Below are 20,571 nucleotides of genomic sequence, written 5' to 3' on the forward strand. Positions count from 1 at the left end.
CTCCTGAAATATCGTCAACCTTTGCCAACTTCACCCTGTAAATCAGGCATCTTCAAGGAGGAGCTTGATATCATTTTAGGTCTCTGCTCAGTGGGATGGATTCTATAAAAGGGAGGAAAAGTATGATGAGGCTTAACATTCACTGCAAAACCATCAGGGTCCAAACATTTAACCACATCAAGACAGGACTGGTGAAAGGAGCGGGACATAAAGTCCGGCTTGTTATCGTGCTGAGGGAGTTTAAGTTGTGATAATCACAGGATGTATACACTGCAAATAAAGGCTGGACTTGGCTTCTAATTCACAAGGGTAAATTAATGGACAACATGATTGGTTATTGTTCAAATACACTGTGACAACTAATCTTATTTGATTGATATTTATAAACTGTTTTCAAATTTTTTAATAAAGTCAAAAAGGATGATGTCACACTTTTACATAAACATAAACTTTTACATAAACACTAAATAAAAAGAGGTTTATGGCTAAAAGCTAGTTTGGTTAAACATGTAAAATCTGATTTAAATTCAAATAAATAGCCCAAAAGCTTTAAGGTAGTTTTTTTTTAAAGATCTATAAAACTTAGAAATTGGATACCTACTACAGCTTTGCATCATGCATCATGCTAGTTGCTAATTTGCTTTTGTGTGTCCTCAGGTCCCATAATGTGTAGAATCTCAGAGACATGAAACATGAACGTCTTATTGCTAACTAGAGCCAACTTCTCATGAAGGACACGTCCTTTAACCTGGCAGGCACTCAAATACCAGTTACTCCTTGATGCCACCTCTGCTTACAGATTTCAGCCATAGAGTTTGAGCTCAGGTGGTTTTCCCATGAGGAAATAAAAAGTGGAGCCTCTTTCTTTCCACAGCACGAGGCTAAAAGTTGGCTCTCTACCTAAAAAAAAGTTTAAATTCTTTGGAATATACTACACTGAATGAAGGGATACAGGGATACAGTCAGAGGCTTTCTCATAAAGTTTTAATGTGAATGGAATAAAAAGGTTCTTTAAAACAACAATTTCATCTTTATAGATAAAGTCTTACATTTTTTAAATGTCTGCTGTTAACACTAATTTATTGTCCTGTGCTTGGAATTTGACTCAAGAGTTAAATTGTCTTGATAAATTAACGGATGATTTAAGATTCTATTTAAGGGATGTTTACTCACTCCTAGAAAAAAGCTAAATCCAACAGACATCTCTCAAGAAGATTAAAAGAGAAGTAAAGAAATCCATTAATGCCAAAGTCAATACATAAAATGCAACTAACCTGGAACTCGTATCGATCTGAGTTTGAAAAATGGACCACAAGAACTTCTGAAGATGTTTTGTGATCGTCCAACCTTTCAAGCAACAGCTGACTACCTTTACCTTTCTGATTTTCTAAATTGTATTTGAAGTTGCTTACTGATCATTTTGCAGAACACAAAAGACATTTAACACAGTCATACAGCAGAAAAAAACCCAACAACTTTCAAAATATCCAAACCAAAGGCGCGATGAATCATGCCCAAAAGAGAGAAACCCTCCATGGAACTTTAACATTACTTTTAACTATTGCTCCAAATAAATCGCTTAGCAAGCTCGCACTTCTGCTGTCTATAAATATCATGTAATAGCCAGCTGGGTTAGCGTTTCATCTTGGGTTGCTGCTCCGAGTGGTGCATCTGCCCTCAGAAAGGCTTCCAGATCTTTCTGTGGCTACACAGGGCCCTCTCATATTAACGCGTGTGCTATAAAAATATGCAGGCATGATTTTAGGTAGGCAGGAGGGCATATTTTCCATGTGGATTATGTTACGCTATGACTTTCTCATGAAAACATTCTTCTCAACTGCTTTCGGCCAAATCCTATTTCACCCCTTCTCCTAACCCCTTTAGCCCTTCCCTTCCATTTGGCCCAATCCTTGTTGGGATGGAGGGGGAGGGCCAACTGTTGAAACTGAATTTTTCAGACCCACACTTCAAACTGAAGAATGCCTTGCGAATCACCTGCAAGCTGGGAGACAGACCCACAAATGTAGTTTTTTCTCGATTAATAAGGATTTAAAAATTACAATAATAATTGTAACATCTTAGTTTAATATTGTTTCTATGTATTGTGGCCATTTTTTCACAACAATCTTAAAGATTTAAAGAAGTTCTTAAATCTACAGTTGGACATCCTGGAAAACCTAGCAAGAGCAGGCTTCACGTTGAACATATGCAACTGATACGCAGACATGTATGCCAGCTATTGACTTTATTTGGTCTAAATGAAATGATTGTTCATGTTTAATAAAACTATTTCAACAAAATAAGATAAAAATGTGTGAGACAACTTATCAACTTTGCAGATAATATTCCAACAAATATTCCTAAAACAAGGTCCCCATACCCAAAACGAAATTCTGCAGTATTTTGCCATATATCTCGTGGGCCTCATCAGGAGATCATCAGCAGTTGTTGAGATATATTTAAATAAAACAAAATATACATCAAGAATGCAATTTTCACAGAATCTTTAGTGAATAGGTCAATGATAGAGAAGTTAGATGGCATCAAACGTTTCCAGAGACATCAATTTCAAAAAACACCAATAAATCCGAGCTAATAAGAGAATGAACCCTGTCTCCATCCACTAAAGCATGTGAGTAATTGATCTCCTAGTTAACTTCTCCAGTGGTCACCTCATTCCCACTGACCAGCAAGAAGTGTCATCACAACTATTAGCATTCAACAGGTTAACCTATAGGACCATTGGACGACAGAAAAGTCGGTGACTGATCTGAGTGAGGTGCAGACAGCGGACATGATGGAGTCTGAGTCATGTTGGGAATGTAGGGGGTGGAGGGTGATGCTGGGGGTCAGGTTCATGGTTCTGTCAAAGGGATAGTCCAAAACGTTGAGCCCCAGGAATGCTCTGTATGGCAGTTCTGAGTTCAGAAATATGAGTGAAGCGTGTGGCCTTTCCTCGCTATGTGAAGGCATTAATAAATATATGTACATGTTTACATGGAATTGGATTCATTCTCCTGATGCTAGTAGGGGTTTGTTTGGATCCATCCACCATCTGGTTGTTATTGAAGCGTGGAGGAAGTGGAAGTGAGAGTCAATATTCCACCTACATGGCTTGGCTGCTCCAACTACATACACAGCTTGATTTTAAGTGGCTAAACCACAGTGATTAAGAGTCAGACAAATCAGGGTCATCAGAAGCAACTCTTAAAGACGTCAGCGTAGATGCATTTACAATATCAGTTATCAGAGTTGAAGAGCATCACTGAGGAGTAGTGACAAAAAAGATGTTCTGCTTCTTTCCACAACAGATTCTCCGTAACAAACTGTATTGCTTGTCAGGTACGTGCTGCAGTGACTTCCACTGGAAATGACCACTGGTATTTGCATTCTTATTGACTAGTAGTAGATCAAATTGGATGATACAAAGGTCACTAAACACCACTACAGCCTGAATCAGATGTGAAGTGATAAATCGGCTGGACCCAAGGTGCATTCAAAAGAATCATCAAACTGACATTTTCTTTAAGGTTGCTTCAACATTGTTGTGAAGATAAAACACATAAAGTAAGAACGGGGCATTACAGGCAGATACTGAACTAGCAAAAATGAAAAAACATTCCTTATGTTGTTGGTTGCTATGGCACATTGATGCCACACATTCAGACTTACATCTAAATAAGTTATTTGTTAACCCAACTACGAGGTGTCCACATTTGCATACAGAGCATGTTAGCAGGTTCACACAAGTAGAACCTTGTCGGGTGAGTCAGTAAGTCAGTTAAACTGAATAGAGGCTTGGACAAACCCAACAGATCCTCATAAATATCAAAGCAATATAATCATACTGTAGGATAAGAGAATTTCTCCATTCACTCATACTGTCACTATTTTTTGGAAGTGGCAGCAGCATCTAGTGGCCATCTGCAGGACTGCTGATTGGTCTATTAATTCATTTATCCGTACTATGTAAAGTGCCTTGAGATAATGTATGTTGTGCAACACAAATAAAATTTAACTGAATTGAAGATTTAGTGATTCAATAAGTACATTTAAAATCCCAAATAACTGAGAGAAAATAAAACCAATTGGTAGAATTAACACATATCACAAACACACATATGAGATGTTTCTTGTGATTTCTGAACAGCTCAGACAGTGGTGAAAAAACGATTCTACTTGACATGAAACGTAAAAGTGTCCCTGGTCAAACAGGTCCAACAAGCTCCATGTCTTGGTGACATTGGCCCTGTCACATGGTTTTATGATTAAGAGTGTATCTCACATTAGACTGTAATTAAAATAGTCATCCAGTAACTGTGACGTTGCTCTTTAGTGCCAGAGCTTCTTTTGGTGTTGTGTTTAATTTAGAGGTGCCTAAGGATGTGAAGTTGTAAGCAGCTGATTAAACTGATAATCTACATTCATTTATAGAGGAGGAACTAATCAGAGAAATCAGCTGCTACAGTGTTTGATTGGAACACAGACCTGAAGGCTGGACTGATGTATGAAACTCTGCTGGTCAGTCAATATCAGTCCAAATGAATAACAACAGATTTGATTCTTTGATTAAGAGTGGAACATCTAAAACTTGTATACAGTAAAGTATCTCAGTAGATGTTCACTTCACCTCCCATTTGGGCGATTGGGCAAAAAACATTCAATCCTTAAGCTTAAAGTCTAAAAGTTTAATTCTGTACTGCTCTGATTTGCACCACTGTACTAAGAGGTGCATTGACATCCAAGGTTCAAGGTGTTGTAGCATTTCAACTCATCCAGCAAAATGACATACCAAACCCAAACAGAGAAACATCAGAGAAACACCTGTGGTCCTTCACATTTCACAACTCAATGTATAAATGTTGCTTTTATTTTGAAGGCGACCTGAATTTCCAATGCTATAATTCTGGCTCAAACCGTGAGAGAATTAATTCTCGTTAAATTACAATGCTATTCTCATAATATTATCACTTTCTTAAAATACAGATTTTTCACTGAGAAAATGAACTGTCATCTGTAAATGTAGAGCATCATACACTTAATAAAGGTTTAATTTGGGACACCATGTACAGTAGGGCTCTGTTGAAGTTAATAAGGTTGAGTCACTACAGATATACTTTACCTTCAGCATTGGAATGAATTATGACATAACTTAATTTACAAACACTTGTTTGCATACTATATAGTTTATACTTCTAATGATATTTGAGATTGTTAAAAGTGTGAGTGAAATGTCTCAGGGTGTCAAAGACACCCTGAAAATGTTTCTGAATTGATTAGTTCTTAAGTGCATTTTTCTTCTCAGTAGTGTCTTACCTGTAAGTCCTAAAGAGGGACAGAGACCAGTGTTCACGCCCCTGCCTGAAAGAGAAAATTAGTTTTTGTGAGGTGCTTCCACAGTGTAGCTGTGCACAGGTTAATGCACTGGACATTGCAAATGGCAAACTGTTGTAGCTCCCCTTTCTCCAGATGGCTCTCTGGCTCTGTTCTCTCTTTTCTAATTCTGGTGTGAGTCTACGTGAAGAGGCAGCTGTCCTCTCAGGATATGATACAGACGTCAGCAGAGGTCAAATATAACCTGCAGTAACTCTGAGCAGTGACATGCCAAATGCATAAGACATTGTTGAGGCTGCCAAGTGTTAAAGGGACATGGTACACAATAAGACCAGTCTAATAAAAAATACTGATTATTGACATCCCATCAACGGTTTTCAAGTGACCATAAAACAGATCCACTCTTTGACATACTTGACTGTCAGTGCTGATCAGAGGTGGTCATGATCAGGATTACCATGGGATCAGAGCTGTAACTCTGTATGGTTGAGATCAGGCCGAGCAAGGAAACTCAAGGCCGTAGACTGAATGTCTGACAATCTGACAGTTGTTTTATATGCTTCATTCATCACTGGACATCATGTATTTCGGTTTGTTTGGGAGAAACACAGCAGATGAAGATTTGTGGATGAGGACGTGTTGATGCAGAAGCCAAGAAAATGAACATATACCACCTAGTTTTTCACATAGAAACCTTGGGACAGTGTGTATACTGAGTGCCTGACAGTGAAAGGGACAGGATCATGGACTATGTTATGTCCTGTCTAGGGTTGGCCAAGACACAATAGGAGCCAACCATCTTCACCAAGTCCCAGGGAACAATTTTTTAAATTAGAAACAAATTTGAAAAGAAAAGTCTTTTGGCTTCAAACAAGTCTAACTACAAATCAAATGTCAACATAATCTATATTCAGATATCAAGTCAATTACAATAACACAACTTCCTTACCAACGCAAATAGGAGAAACCATGGTCATAAGGAAAATGGCAGTCCAACTCTACTGACTCTCGAACACAGTAAAACCAAGAACATGATAGAAGGTACACCGAGCAAAGGAATGATATGGTCTGTTGGGAGAGGAGGGAGATGAGTGTCTCCCCTGAATCTCAACCGCGCCATCTTGGGTCTTGTTATCTGAAGATAAAACTTATGAATCAAAGTCACCTGACTTTGTGGAAATAGGAAAAGCTAGAAGTGCATTCCACCAAGGCCCAGTAGTCTCCTTATGAAACCACATTTTAATTCACTAGATCAGAAAATAAACAACAGACGAAAACTTAACTTCCTTGACAGGTCCGGGCTGAAATTAGTGAGCCACAACAAATCCTGTATAACATGGTTGTCTCATTTAGAATGGAAGGGATATCTGTAGAATTTTGCCCCAAAAAAAATTCTCTATAGTTTTACCTCACTCTTGTTAAGGGATAGGACAGAAGATGTCATCCCTTGTTAAGCCTTATGAGGCAATTTGTGATTTGTGAATAAGGGCTGTACAAATAACAATTGATTGATTGATTGAAGATAGATTTGGAAGATCCCAATTCGAATCCCGGTTGGACTCCCAGTTTGGCCAGCATCTTTCTGTGGGTATCTTGCATGTTCTCTGTGTGGGTTTCCTCAGGTACTCCGCAGAATTTATCCTCCCACAGTCCATAAACATGCAGATTGGGTTCAGATTAATTGGAGACTATAAATTGACCATAGGTGTAAATGTGAGTTTGAAAGGTTGCTTGTCTGTGTATGTTGGCCTGGTGATACACTGGTGACCTATCCAGGCTGTACATGTATACCTTTTGTCCATTGTCAACTTGGATTCACTCCAGCTCCCCCAACGACCCTCAGAAGTTAAGATGTATAGATTAGTTTAGATAGAACTTTGATCCACACATCGTGGAAATTCACTTGTATAGATAATGGATGGATGGATTTGGAAGAAACGGTTCTGACTGAATACTGAATATGTAACTGGTCCACTTACCTGCTGGATTATCTAAGTTACCTCTGTGTGCATATCTCCCTGGTTATGACTCCTGCTTGGTTACATGTTTTGGGGGGATTTTTGCCTGATTTCTAACATTTAATGTATGAACCCATGGAGAGACTGTTTCCTCAAAACAAATTTGGGTGATAGAGGGAGCTGCAATGAGTAAATCGGTTTCTATCTATATTTAGCAAAGATCTACAAAAGGTCCTTAAGTCTTAAGAGAGTTAAATATGAATTAATGCTGGTTTTCATCCACTGCTGGTGTGTGTATATTGTGACTCAGTGGAGCTAATTTTCCACCAACGCAAAATGAGGCGATCAAAAGAGCTCCAGTCTAAGTTTAAATGATGGAAATATGCTTTAGTGTTTTATAATTTGTTTTATGTATTATTGTGAAGAAGGCTACAGTCTCCTTGTGTATGTACATTACAAATTTCAAGCACTTTTACTGATGAAATCTAAATATGACCAAGGGCGAAGGAAACATACCTAATTAATAAATTGTGATATCCTTTAACAATGTGACTTAAGCTTTTCTGGGTTAGGTTGAAACAGAATCATTACATATGTATGTAAAATGTTCATGTTTTCCACACACTTCTTTTTTTAATGGCAATCACAGAACAGCAATTTCACTAAACCAAGGCCTGGTTGTTGAGTTTTTACCTTTGGATAAGATACCAACAGGAAATTTCTTTTTCGAATTGATGCTGTGTCTTCGTCAGAAACAAACAGGGTATTTTGCTTCCTGCTGCTTAAAATTACTGACATTTAATCAAGGTTTTATTATGTTTTGTGACAACAAAATACCACATCACATGTTTTTGAAGCACATCTGCCCATTCCCAAACCAAAGCAGCAGTTGAATCTGAAGCCAGCCTCAGGATGTTTTGCCTGTTTTATTGTTTATTTCATTGCTTCACAGATTTCCAGAGATGAGCTAATTGTGTCAGGGAGGAGAGAGTTAGACTGACAGCAACAATGGGCAGAATGAACATACCTCAAACCAGGTCCTCTTACAGTTAGTCGACCTGGGGGGAAAATAAAGAAAATCCAGTGAACATTAAGGAATACATGACCAACATAATAAAATAATGATAATTGAGTAAATAACTTACCTCATCTGCTCCAACTGGAAATAAGACATCTCCATTTGTAATTAAATGTTACAATAACATAAACTCCCTGAACATTCAGCTGTGAAAGTTAACTGACAAACTCAACATTAGACACTCAAAAATGTAATTCCTTTGAATGTTAAATAAGGCCTTTTTTTATTTCTGTCTGGAAGTTAACTAATGTTTTCTGTAGCAGTGGACAGAGCTTCAATGGTCAGTCACACCAAAGTTATCCAATTTCTAACTCAGTATAGTGACTGTTGCACTTCAACCCACAGAAACTGAACTTCTTTTTTATTACTTTCATTTGTTTGCCTGATTTTATGTTACTGAGCCGAAGGCAATTTTCCAACGACAACGTTCTACTCATTCATCCATATATTTGGATAAGAAGTTAAAATCATCACAAAATGCGTTAGTGGAAATAATGCTACATAAAGAGTGTTACATCAACTCTAAGTAAGTTATGGTGTAAGTTTAGCAGGATGAGAGAGAAGCTGATATTTTATGACGTCTATATTATTTTTATTTACCAGAGAACAAATTAAACAAGCCTTGGAGGCTTAAAGTCTTTTGCAGGTGCTATGAGATATCATTTTCTCACTTTTAGCGTAATGCTAATGATACCTACATTTCCCTCTGCGTCTGCTCTGTCCTCAAAAAGTGTGAGCAGTGGACCAAACTCTCCAAAAAACCTGAGGTTATAATTGAAAACAGGCTAATGTGATTTAATTTAATACAAGTTGTAGATGAATTTGTGTGAACTAAAACAGTACAAAACAAATCCAAGACTCTGAACAAGATGAACATGAAGCTTTTGTATTTAATGTGACTGCAACAAGATGAGAATAAGATCATCGCATTTTTGATTAGAAAAGATGACATGATGTTGTCGGGTACAGACTGTGGACTGAATTATACCTCCGCAGTTAGACTAGCAGTAGCGGTGAAATGATTTGTGTACAGCCTTTTGCTTCATTTGATTCATGATTGTTAGCTTGTCATGCTAACGTACAGTCATGTCACTTTCCCTCTTCACAGAAGGCCTTGAGTGCTTTTACTAACAACACATCACAAGCATGGAGGCAGACATTCAGTGAAAGAAGAACCTGATATTACATATTTGAAAGTAAATAGATCTAAACCCAACCTGCACATAAAGCCTCATACAACAATAAGGCCTTATCACAACTAATTGGATACCTGGGAATATGCAGTGCCACAGTACTTTTTTATGAGGATGGTACATTGTAGACATTTGACATTTTGATGCAGAGGTATAAATCAGAGCACAAGCAGATTTGATTCGCTTGTCATGTACCAAGTGACGTTAGAATACAATACATCGAAAGCAGAGTGCAGTTTAAATCCATCTTAAGAGTTTTGTTCCAAAGTGAGATATCCAAAACTAGATTTTAGAAACTTTGTGAAGACTTTCATTTTATTCATTTTTTTAAAACAGGTAAGATTTTTCCGATTAAGGCCCTTTATCACTTACTTTACCATATCAGAAGTTTAGAAAACACACAGTTTTTCACTATCACCTCCACAGCTGTCATGTCTTACCGGCTCCTAAAAGGTTAACGTGAAGGTGGATATGCTGCATTTTGGAATAAAACTCTTCAGTTGCAAAGACATGAGACCTGAATACTGTCCTGAAAATCACTCTTAATCCCAATTATCAGTGACAGATGACATTTAACTATCAAACATCTTCTTCCTATCAGACTTGTCTTCGATGTTCTTACGCCAGTCTCCCACATCACGCAGCTGCTTGTCCTGTGAAAACAGATGATATTTTAGATTACATAATGACCTGTTTAAGTATAATATACAAAAAAGAAGGAAAACGTAACAAATAAGAATGTTACCATAATAAGCTCCATTGTTATCATCTATTTTATGCTACTTTATCTTCTATTCCACAACATTTCAGAGGGAGCTACTTTTTACTCTATTACCTTTACCTAAAAATGTAGCAGTTCCACCACACAGTAATTGTTGAAACCTTTAAACCCCTCAGATGGTTTCATGTATATACATGTCTAAGCCTCAAAATAGTTAAAGGTTCAGTGTGTAGAATTCAGTGAGACTAGTGGTGAAGCTGCATGCTGCAGCTGAAACCCCCTCAACTCACCCTCCCCTCCCAAAAATAAAAGAGAACCTGTGGTTGCCTTCACTTGTTTGTCCAGTCCGGGCTACTGTAAAAAAGCATGGTGGCCTCCATAGAGAGGACCCGCTCTAGTGAAAACATCACAAGGATTATTTTATATTCAATTTCTGCAAATAGATCCCTTTCATCTAAATCTTACACACTGGACCTTTAAATGTCCCATTATTTCACTTTTTTTTTTTTTTTTCATTTCTCCCACATTGATCATCTCATGACCCCTCAAATTTCATCTGAGCTTTTTGAGGAGTGTAACCCTAAAAGGTTTATATACTACTGTATAGCTGGTAGCTGTGAAAAGAAGGGATGGAAAGGACAGCTCCACCATCCTTAACAACAAATCCAGTTTATTACCAATTGGCTCTTGTTTTAAATGACTTGGTCATAGTTTTATATGAGTGATTGTTCTTTTCAGAGTAAGTTATGAGATCTGGCAACATGGCAACATTGCTCCTTCATGAATCAACAGATCAGACAGGTTGGCGACAAATCAGCAGTTTATCCATATCAACTGTAGTGCTTTATTTTGAAGTCAAATTGAAAGTGAATGCAAATGAATAACCCTTCACTGAAAAGGAGAACAGTGCTACAACAAGCTGAAGCCAAAGGTTCATCTATACTCTTAATGTTTACAGTTTGTGTAATAGCTTCACTGCGTGATTTCTTTTTCTCTCAGAAAAAAGTGTGACTAACTTGTGGTAAGGCTGGGCATTGAATGTGAAAATATCAAATATAGTCAAATACAGGTCTTGTTCGATTCATACTCTAGTTGACTGTGTATTTGATACATATATATAAACTGTTTTACATTTATGAAATATTTATTTGCACATATTTCTTCTATGAATGTCCAAATGTGGGCAAGATTATTTTTTATGACCTAGAAAACAAAGTATCGAAAAAAATCTGAATTCAGTTAAGTTATCCTTTATATATAACCTAAATATACCTTCTGTTTGACTGTCTGACCTCTTTTTTACCAATGTTCCCATATTTTAGCATTCAACTTATGGCACCAAATACACCGCAGCTGTATTGAGCTTTAGACTGAGGACCACTGTAGAAGAAGCAGCTCACCTCCTCTTTCACCTCCTTCTTGACCTGCTTCAGGTTGGCCCTCAGGTCCATGTTGACTGTGTGCTTGGAGCCCAGCAGAGCTTTCAGCATGGCATCAGCAGACATACGCACTTTCTTCAGCCGAGGTCTCTTGAACTTTCCTCTCAGATCCACAATCTTGATGTTGAGATCTCTGACCTGTAGGATGATTCAAGACATAATGACTTTTCTTAAATAATATGTATCAATTGCATGCATGTGCTGAACCCCAGGCTGTAATCAGCAAAGTGGCAGGTATGGCATGGTACAGTTGGATAAAGACCAGCAGGCTAGACAAGGAAGGAGACATGTGGACCAGGCCCCTTTTCTATAGATAATGCAGCCCCATAACGCACCGAAATCTCAAAGTTCATTACATGAATGTGAACATCTCAGAGAACTGCTGAAATCAGTACTGTGAGCAGGCCTGAAATTGTTCTCACCTCATTGAGCACCATGTTGAGCTTGAACTCTATGCAGTATCTCTCCTCTTCGCTGATGTCAATCTGCTCATGAAATTTCTGGCAAAGTTCCTGAAGAAAAAAAAACAGTACTGTCAGAGTTTGCAATGTACCTGAAGTAAAGTTGAGTTAAGCATTAAACAAATTAATTTGGGCTGATCTCAAATATTTCCATCTCTTATTAATACCTAAAGTTCAGAGTTAAATCTCAGCTAATGCCTGTGCCTACAGTAATAGGAGGACAATTATGACCGGGATTTCAGAGATGACTAAAGCCTGACTCCAGCACACAGTAATAACCCTGCCAGCAGCTTATCCTGGACTGACCCGGGACCGTCTGGCCTGTTTTCTCTCACCACAAGCTCATCCTTGGAGTATGGAATATCCAGAGGGGGACATTTCTCTGCCAGGAACTTCTCCCTCTCACCAGCCTTTACTCCGGCCTCAGCATCCAACAAATTATTGGCCACCACCAGCATACAACTCTGCAAATCACATTGACATACAACCTTAGGTACATTGAGCTAAAATCTCAAAGTAAGCAAGAGAAACACAGCAGCATCTCTGCTCCGCTGTTTATTCATTTCTTACCTTCAGAGTGTGCTTGCGCCTGGCAGACAGTCTTTTCCTGCAGACAAACATAAAGACATTCATCAGACTGAGGGGAGTTAAAGGAGGTTTATTATCCATTTTTCACAAATCCATCATTATTGTTTATTTAACAGAATCATGCAGAAATGATTAAAATTTTGAGTTGATACTGTTTAATAACATTTGTTAAGTTGACACTGTTGTTAAAGTAACTTTGATCATTTCCAAATGAGGCTTGTGTCACGTGTCATGAATGTGGATGTATGTGCAAGATCGCATGAGTGCAGTTCGGGAGAACATTGTGGGAATACCCCGTTTCACAATGTTGACAAATAAAAGCCAATGTTCAGACTCGTTCCTTGGCACATTGGCCATTTAAAAAATCTGTTAGCACAGTTGTGCTACATCCTACCATCAACAACATCACCAATCATCTAACAAACAGCATAATATTCATAATTCACTTTAATCATATGTACTTACTCAGTGGCCATGTTTGCTGCAGGATCCTCCTGTTATCTGATAGAAAAATAAACAAGGTATAAACTTTATTATCTTTAGATATGTGATAAAACAAAGACATTTCTGGAGTTTGACCACCACCACACAAGCAATACAGCTGTACAAATATCAACAACTCTAAGAGACACATACAAAATTTCTTCTCACTATTATAGACTTTATTATTATTGGATGTTATATTAATAATAAATAATGTTATGTTACATTATTGGGTAAAAGTGTTTTGAATAATGTTGGGTTTAGTGAAGAACAGTGATAATGTTAATAATCACCATGCTTTGTGTCAAAAATCTATTCCAATATTACATAGTGATGTTGGGCCTTTGGATGGAGAGTCCACTTTTGCTCACTACCCAGCATAAGTAGGTGAGTAGTTAAGCTACAAAACTGAAAATGGTCAGAGTGTCGTCTCCACAAGATGGCATTCATATTAAACAAATCTATTACTTTTATTTCTGTAAATAATTGTTAAATATGAGCCCTCCAGCCTCACTATGGATACATATTAAAATACATATGTGGAAAATTTCCCTGTATATCAACAAAATGACCTCCCCTCTGGCAACGCCTTTTTGACAAATATTATATTTCTACATTCTAATGGAAAAGATCTAAGACGAGCTACAGGATCTCTAACGAGGTTCTGACTAGTGAGATTGAAGAATACATCGAACTATTAAGGTAATTGTCTACCTGTCCATATTTTTTTTTTCAACGAGCTCAAGAAAATCTATTTGGCTTTTTACAACATGTCATGAGGACAGAACTATACTAAGAGGGCAGTGCAACACCCAGACAATTGACGTGCTAGGGACTTCAGAATGGTGAACCTCAAGTGCCTACCCACAGGTACATCCTTTTACTTCTGTAAGCTGCCATGTGAGGCCTCTATGGAACATTTTTTGTGGTTTGGCAGAGTATGTTATCCTACTGCAAGATGCCTTTGACATTAAGGGGTACTGTGATAATGACAGAGTGTACAATGATTGGTTCAGCTACATGAATGTCAGGTTCCTTGCCCTACCGGCTTCTTTTCATCCTGCTGCCATCTCTACCCAAGGTTGCCCACATGACGTATCAGAAAACATAAGTCATCAGACCAGGCCATTGCCTCATAGTCTAGGTCTGATGCTCACATGCCCATTGTAAATTTCAACAGTGGACCAGGGTCAACAGAGGCACTATGACTGGTCTGCATCTACACATCCCAATATGCAGATGACTGTGTTCTGACAACTTTCAATCATGATCAGAAGTAACTTTTACCAGACAGGCTCTCTGCTCCCTTTATCAATGACTCGGGTGTAAATTACCCTTTTGCTGGTTACCAAGGTGTCCTTCTCCGTACCACTTTTGGTAGTTACCAATGAATCATGGGAACACCCCACAAGACCTGCTATTTTTGAGATGCTACAAGCCAGTTTTCTAATGTTTCTAATTGGCCTTGGTCAAAGTTGCTCAGATCCTTAGCTTGCCCAGGTTTTCTGCTGCCAACTGAGAACTGAAAGTTCACTCACTGCCTAACACATTCCACCCAGTAACAGATTCATAACAAAAAATCTGTGTTATTTACGTCTGTCAGTGTTTTTAATGTTATAGCTGATCTGTTTATACACTATCAAACTGCATCGTATTTGAGGTCATGTCTCTCCTGTTTCTCTCGTGCCATAGAAACTCACCTCTCTCACGTATCATGATTGGATCGAGCTAATTCTATCTTAAGACATCATTTTGATTCCAGGAGGTTTCAATTAACTGATCTTTGTAACAGAGGCCACGTTGATGTCCCCAGAGCTATATTTAAACAAACTAGCAGTGGGGCTCAGGGGACAGAGGTCCAACACTGTAGTCCACAGTCATAAACAGTGGAAAGAGCTTGAATCATTATGACTTAAATTATCTCCTGACTGGTCTTTGAGTGCCACCAAGCGGCAAAATGTAGCCTACACTTTTCCAACCTTCAACTTTTGCCCAAAGCAGAACTTGGATTTGAATGCTAACCCTAGTAATGCTAAATACTAAATGCTTGTCTGCATGGCAACTGTATCAATCTAGCCTTTTAATGCCCACAATCAGACTCAGCTTTATAAGCCATGTATGCTGACACATACAAGGAACTTGTCTCCGTTTTTTCCGTTGCTCTCAACGTACAGAAATAGACAAATAAGCAAAAAAACAAGCGCAACAAAGCAGAACACGGTTATGAAAACATTTAACTACTATGTACAAGTATGACATACTTCTACAACATTAGCATGCGTAGCCTATAAAATTGCTAAATGGTGCATGTCAATTGACAGTATCTCTACAAAGCATTTAGAGCATGTAACAATCTTGTGTACTTATATCACAAGTAGTACATGGGTATCATCCTCTATACAGCTAATAGCCCCATCTTTTCATAGTAACTCTTGTTTGAGAATAATGCTATTATTATTGACTATTCTCCAAATTTTCTGGAAATATAAATATTTTAAATTTGTTTGGAAGTGATGTAGAGCATACTACTTTATTTGATATTTGCAAAAAATATCAAATACATGTTGTAATACAGCAATTAACATCCAAACTTTCTACACACAGACTTGTGTGTGACCAGAGTGTCAAATAATGAAAAAGCAACCATCACAGGGGAACATGTTGCCTGCTTTGCCCAGTCTCATACCAGCAGGCAGCACCATGATGTTGGGTACGGAATAAGAAACTCTTTCTAAATAAAGTATATACAACAAAAATTTATAAACCTGTGTTTTTTTAGTTTTGCTAATCCAAGGTTAATGCAAACAGCATATCAATGGAAAACAAGATTGTGTTAAAAGTTAATAAAACCACGTGACCATTAAAGTCGAATTCACACTACATGGCATCAAAATCGTCGGATCGCTGCACAGTTCGTACTACAGAACTTTTTGTTGTGTGATCGGGAGTCTTGCTGTCATTGTGAGTTCATGCAACACGACTAATTGACAACAAGAGTTCACACACTTCACTAGTTCAGCAGGAGAAATCCCCAACTGACATCTCCTGACACTTCTTCTACCACTGAGGTTTCCATCTGTAGTTTCAAGTTGAATGTCTCAGCACATATCATTAGCTTTTCATCTCACTTTTCCATCAAGTCAGAATTATTCTTTGTCAGGTTTTTGACCATATTCCCCCAAAAGTAATGGTGTGCCCATCAGTCACAGCTACAACCAGTCTCTAAACTTCAATACTTCAAATTAAAGCAAACCCATCTATGAACAGATTCCAGTGCAGTGGGTAAAGTGACCCTTTAAGTACCAGCCTCGAGGACTCTGAGGCCACTACCAGGGGTATTCAGAGGCCAGATAGTTGCTGCCTGAGCTGCTTGTAATGTTTAGGAGCTGTGACAGAACAGTGGATTAAAACTCTATTCCTGGAGCCACAGCTGTTCCTAACTTCTTCACTATGGAGACAAAAAAACATGACAGCGGGCTCTTCTTAAAAGAAAAGATATCTGGCAACCACTGCAGGCATCCCAAAACACATAGCTGGCCCAGGATCAAATGGCTGTCATCTGTGGGCCAGTCGGGGGGTATCTCTGGGGCTGACAATATATTTTCAGACACTCGACACTCTGAAGTCATAACAACACATTACTCTGGAGATGGGATAACATCGACAGAGTTAAATTTGTGCCATGAGTTTCTGTCTTAAGGAAGTGATAGTGGGTTTACGAGTGGAATTGTCTCTGGAGGGAGGACGATGGAAGGGTTTGCTGTAACCCAACACCATCCCTCGCACAGTCAAGACATTAGAGCATTTCATAAAAATAACTTGCCGCTGGGTTGACCTCAGACATTCACTTCATCTGCTGTACACCCAGAAAAATACAGATAGGAAGGTACAATAGCATTCAATATGTCATATCTGACAGAGAAGACATCTAAAAGAAATCCAGATCAGGTCTGTTAAACTACTTTACTCAAAAAAATATCTTTATTTGAGGAGTTCAAAAAATGAAAATATAGCAAATCTAGAAAAGACATTCAACTTTTTTCTCCTAAGAGGGAAAACTTTGAAAGAAATTCTCTACAGGATGCAGCAAAAACTATATATTTTAAGTTTTATTCTCTTAATTTAATTTCTATTTAATCTAAACCTATTTATCTCAAACAAGGAACAATAAATGTTAAAGAAATCTTGTTGATTAGGTCCATACATTTACAGGAACCAAAAAAAATAATACCCAAAGACCAAAAAGAAATCTCTTGCGAAAGCTCATCCATTGTAGGAATCTTGTTTTGACAAAAGCAGAATAAAGCGTCACAGTTGCCAACACAATCCAACATTTGTGAAGAAAACAGGCTAAATCTGGTGTGCAGGGATTTAAGTGAAGTGTAAAGTGAAGACCGAGGTTGGCAGCCGCTACAGATTAGTCCAGGTTTTCCACATGAAACCCTCTGTGCTGACAGGAGGATAAATACTAACGGCTCGATTTTCAAGTTCATGCCTTGTTGTGGTGTTCCTTTACTGCACAGCACATCAACAGACCGTACATCACAGGTTTGTCACAACCGCAGACTGGACTCATATTTCTAAGCTAACAGAGAAATGAACCCTTTAACCACTGAAATCGAGAAAAAAAAAACATTACATTAAGAGTTGTAATCGTCACTGAAACTGAAAAGAAGCAAACATTATTCATCATGTGTCCTCAATTCACACACCACATTTACTACTAAGTGGGCACATGGCTCAAATTCTCCATGCTCGACAATTAAGTCCTATTAAAACACTCCAATCATAAAATTTGCCATTTTACCACGGCTACACACCGACCACATTCATTTCACATTGATGTAACCTCTGGTTGAAATCCAACACCAGCCAGTCACACTCTGTGTTTAGTGTCATGACTGTGTGAGTAACCTTTTTCTACAACCTTCCGCTGACACACAAACCAACATAGATTTCCAACAAATATATCGATGTGACAAAGTATTTAAAGAAAACTGTTACCATGCCAAAGAACAATCAATAAAATCAACAAAGCAACCACAATGCCACATGCTTTTAGACTTCATCACACTTCAACCAGTAAAACAATAGCAGAGTGGCCAAAGAGAAAGATGTTCTTACTTTAATCGAGCAGACTTGTCAGAGTCCCAGAGACACAGACCCAGGCAGAGAAGTGTTAAGAAGGTATATATTGCAATCTGTGAAGGCCCTCTAAATCCTCCACTTTCTCTTTATGGAAGTGGATTACTAGACAAACCAATGAGCTGGCAAGGTCATGAAATACAGTACAGTGTCATCTGCCCCCTTCCTCTGACCGCCTCATTATAAATAACCCGCCCTTTAAGATTCTTATCTGTATTATCTTGTGCCATCGAGCTCCTGATGCACAAAATGCAGCAAAGTGATTAAACCACAGAGGCATTTTGTAATCAACAGTTAATATAAACAAACAGAAGTTATTTAAAGGTTTGACAAGATACAGCAAATGTGCTGTTGTTTATTAATCTGGAAACATTTTAAATTTCATATTCTAGTTCAGATTTCCACTAACACAGAGTGGAGTATTTATAATCCGACAGGATATATGGAATCATTGGTGTTATGAGATTATAATGAGTATTCACATGATGGCAGAAATATGAGGCAGGACATCTGTGGGGAGTTTGTGCAGCTTGACAAAGACATAGTTGCAATTTTGTCAAGCACAATGGCTTTTTAAAGAGGCGGAAGGAAAACAATGACTTAGAATTTTACTGTTTGGTGTTTCTCTTTGTTATACTTTTAGATTTTGGTAGTGGAGCAGTCATTATCTTCATGTCATGATTTCGGATTGTACCTTTAATAAAAAGACTGAAGTAAATTGAACTCACACAACAGTTGCAGCAAAGATGGAGCTGTCCTAGAGTCAGCTTGATACCTGAAAAGACAAAACCATGTTAATATACACTCAATTATACAAGGTAATATCAGAGTTAAACATCTATGATGTATGATGTATATTAATACACAGAATACATAAACAATCACAATTATTCTATGAACATATCATTTATTTAATTCAACCATGTTTTCACCAGCTTCCACTTTACATGCATTACAACTGCATTATAGTGTTATAAACCATATGCTTATATACCGCTTTTTAATGCTAAATTAGTTTAAGTGTTACTATATCAACATTTAAAATCAACCAATATAACAAATAAATACAGTAATAATGGTAAATAAAGACTTACCTCTGATCTTTTCCTGGATGGTTGAGAAATGTTTTACACAGATATAAAAACCTGAGAAGTTTCCAATAACAACTGCAGTTCATAGAGTTCATATGAAGGGATAAATAATTTGTATGAAATTATTGGGGCTCATGTGTCTCGCTGTTTCTCACTATACGATTACACCTCCTTCCAGGATGTGATGAAGATGACACCTCTTTAAACTTGGGTCCGTCTTACATCATTAGAGGCTTTGCACATCATAAAACCGGAACTACCAAGTAAGAAGCATGGATGGATTACCAGACACACCTACTAGTCACTTCATGCATGTTCTGACGTATGGAACCTCTAAGACCCTGCACCAGAGCCACTGTATGAAAGTGATTGTCAAGAGTTCAATTATAAGATCAAAAAATGATCACAAAGAGACGAAACAAGCAGCAATAGAATCAACTATAGACACAAACAACTACAAAGTGACGAAAAAAGATCCTTCCCTCAAAAAATTACAGAGAAATATCCACAAAGATTTCAAAAGATTTCATGTACTCCTAATTATCTGCATGCATTAGCTGTTGTTCAACAGCAGTTACCCAAATATGTGTTACCCAAGTATCCATAAGTCTTTCTGTTTTGTTTTGGGGAAAAATAATGTAATTGTCATATTGTCAATGCGTATGTCAGGAAACATTAAACTGGTGTTTGGATCAAACATAATCTCCGATAACTCAACAACATGTGAGCAACAAGAATATGACCAGAAAACCAGAGGTGGGTAGTAACACATTATATTTACTCCGTTACATGTACTTGAATATAGTTTTCTCAATATATTTTACTTCTTAGAGTGGTTGTTTTGTAGAATACTTTTAACTCCTACTGATCTTACATTTACATTTACATCCATATTTATGTTTTATTCATTTTCACACTGTGGACACAGTGAAGGCCAATCAAAAATCAGCTAGAAGCAGAAATACGTGGTTGGGGGTTCAGTATCTTGCTCAAGGACACCTCGGTATGAGGAATGGGAGCGACATGGATCAAATCGCAAACCTTCAGGTTAGTTGACCCCCCCTTTGTAGATCCCCTGTT

General features: G+C 37.8%; 1 protein-coding gene across 2 annotated transcripts; it reads right to left on the minus strand.

Annotated features, from left to right (window-relative positions):
- Positions 1-9,240: 9,240 nt before the first annotated feature.
- Positions 9,241-18,591, minus strand: LOC109624386 (troponin I, fast skeletal muscle-like). 2 transcript variants are annotated; one of them, XM_020078999.2, is made up of 7 exons: positions 18,380-18,591; positions 13,238-13,273; positions 12,755-12,791; positions 12,520-12,648; positions 12,146-12,235; positions 11,685-11,861; positions 9,241-10,216 (listed from the first exon to the last, which is right to left on the minus strand). In XM_020078999.2, the coding sequence occupies exons 2-7, from the start codon at positions 13,246-13,248 to the stop codon at positions 10,136-10,138; spliced, it is 525 nt and encodes a 174-aa protein (XP_019934558.1). In that variant the 5' UTR covers positions 13,249-13,273; positions 18,380-18,591; the 3' UTR covers positions 9,241-10,135. The 2 variants fall into 2 exon arrangements, with proteins under 2 accessions (XP_019934558.1, XP_019934557.1); XM_020078998.2 differs by lacking the exons at positions 13,238-13,273; positions 18,380-18,591 and having other exon boundaries at positions 12,755-12,805.
- Positions 18,592-20,571: the final 1,980 nt, after the last annotated feature.

This window comes from Paralichthys olivaceus, chromosome 7 (assembly GCF_024713975.1).
Source record: "Paralichthys olivaceus isolate ysfri-2021 chromosome 7, ASM2471397v2, whole genome shotgun sequence".
Classification (NCBI taxonomy): domain Eukaryota; kingdom Metazoa; phylum Chordata; class Actinopteri; order Pleuronectiformes; family Paralichthyidae; genus Paralichthys; species Paralichthys olivaceus.

Bases quoted from the DNA above. Each gene is read 5' to 3' on its own strand.
- LOC109624386 (XM_020078998.2), bottom strand. From the start codon at position 12,805: ATGTTTGTCTGCAGGAAAAGACTGTCTGCCAGGCGCAAGCACACTCTG. The intron at 11,862-12,145 runs GTGAGAACAATT...ATCATCCTACAG, and splicing joins TCAACATGGTGCTCAATGAG to GTCAGAGATCTCAACATCAA. The intron at 10,217-11,684 runs GTGAGCTGCTTC...CTGTTTTCACAG, and splicing joins AGAAGGAGGTGAAAGAGGAG to GACAAGCAGCTGCGTGATGT.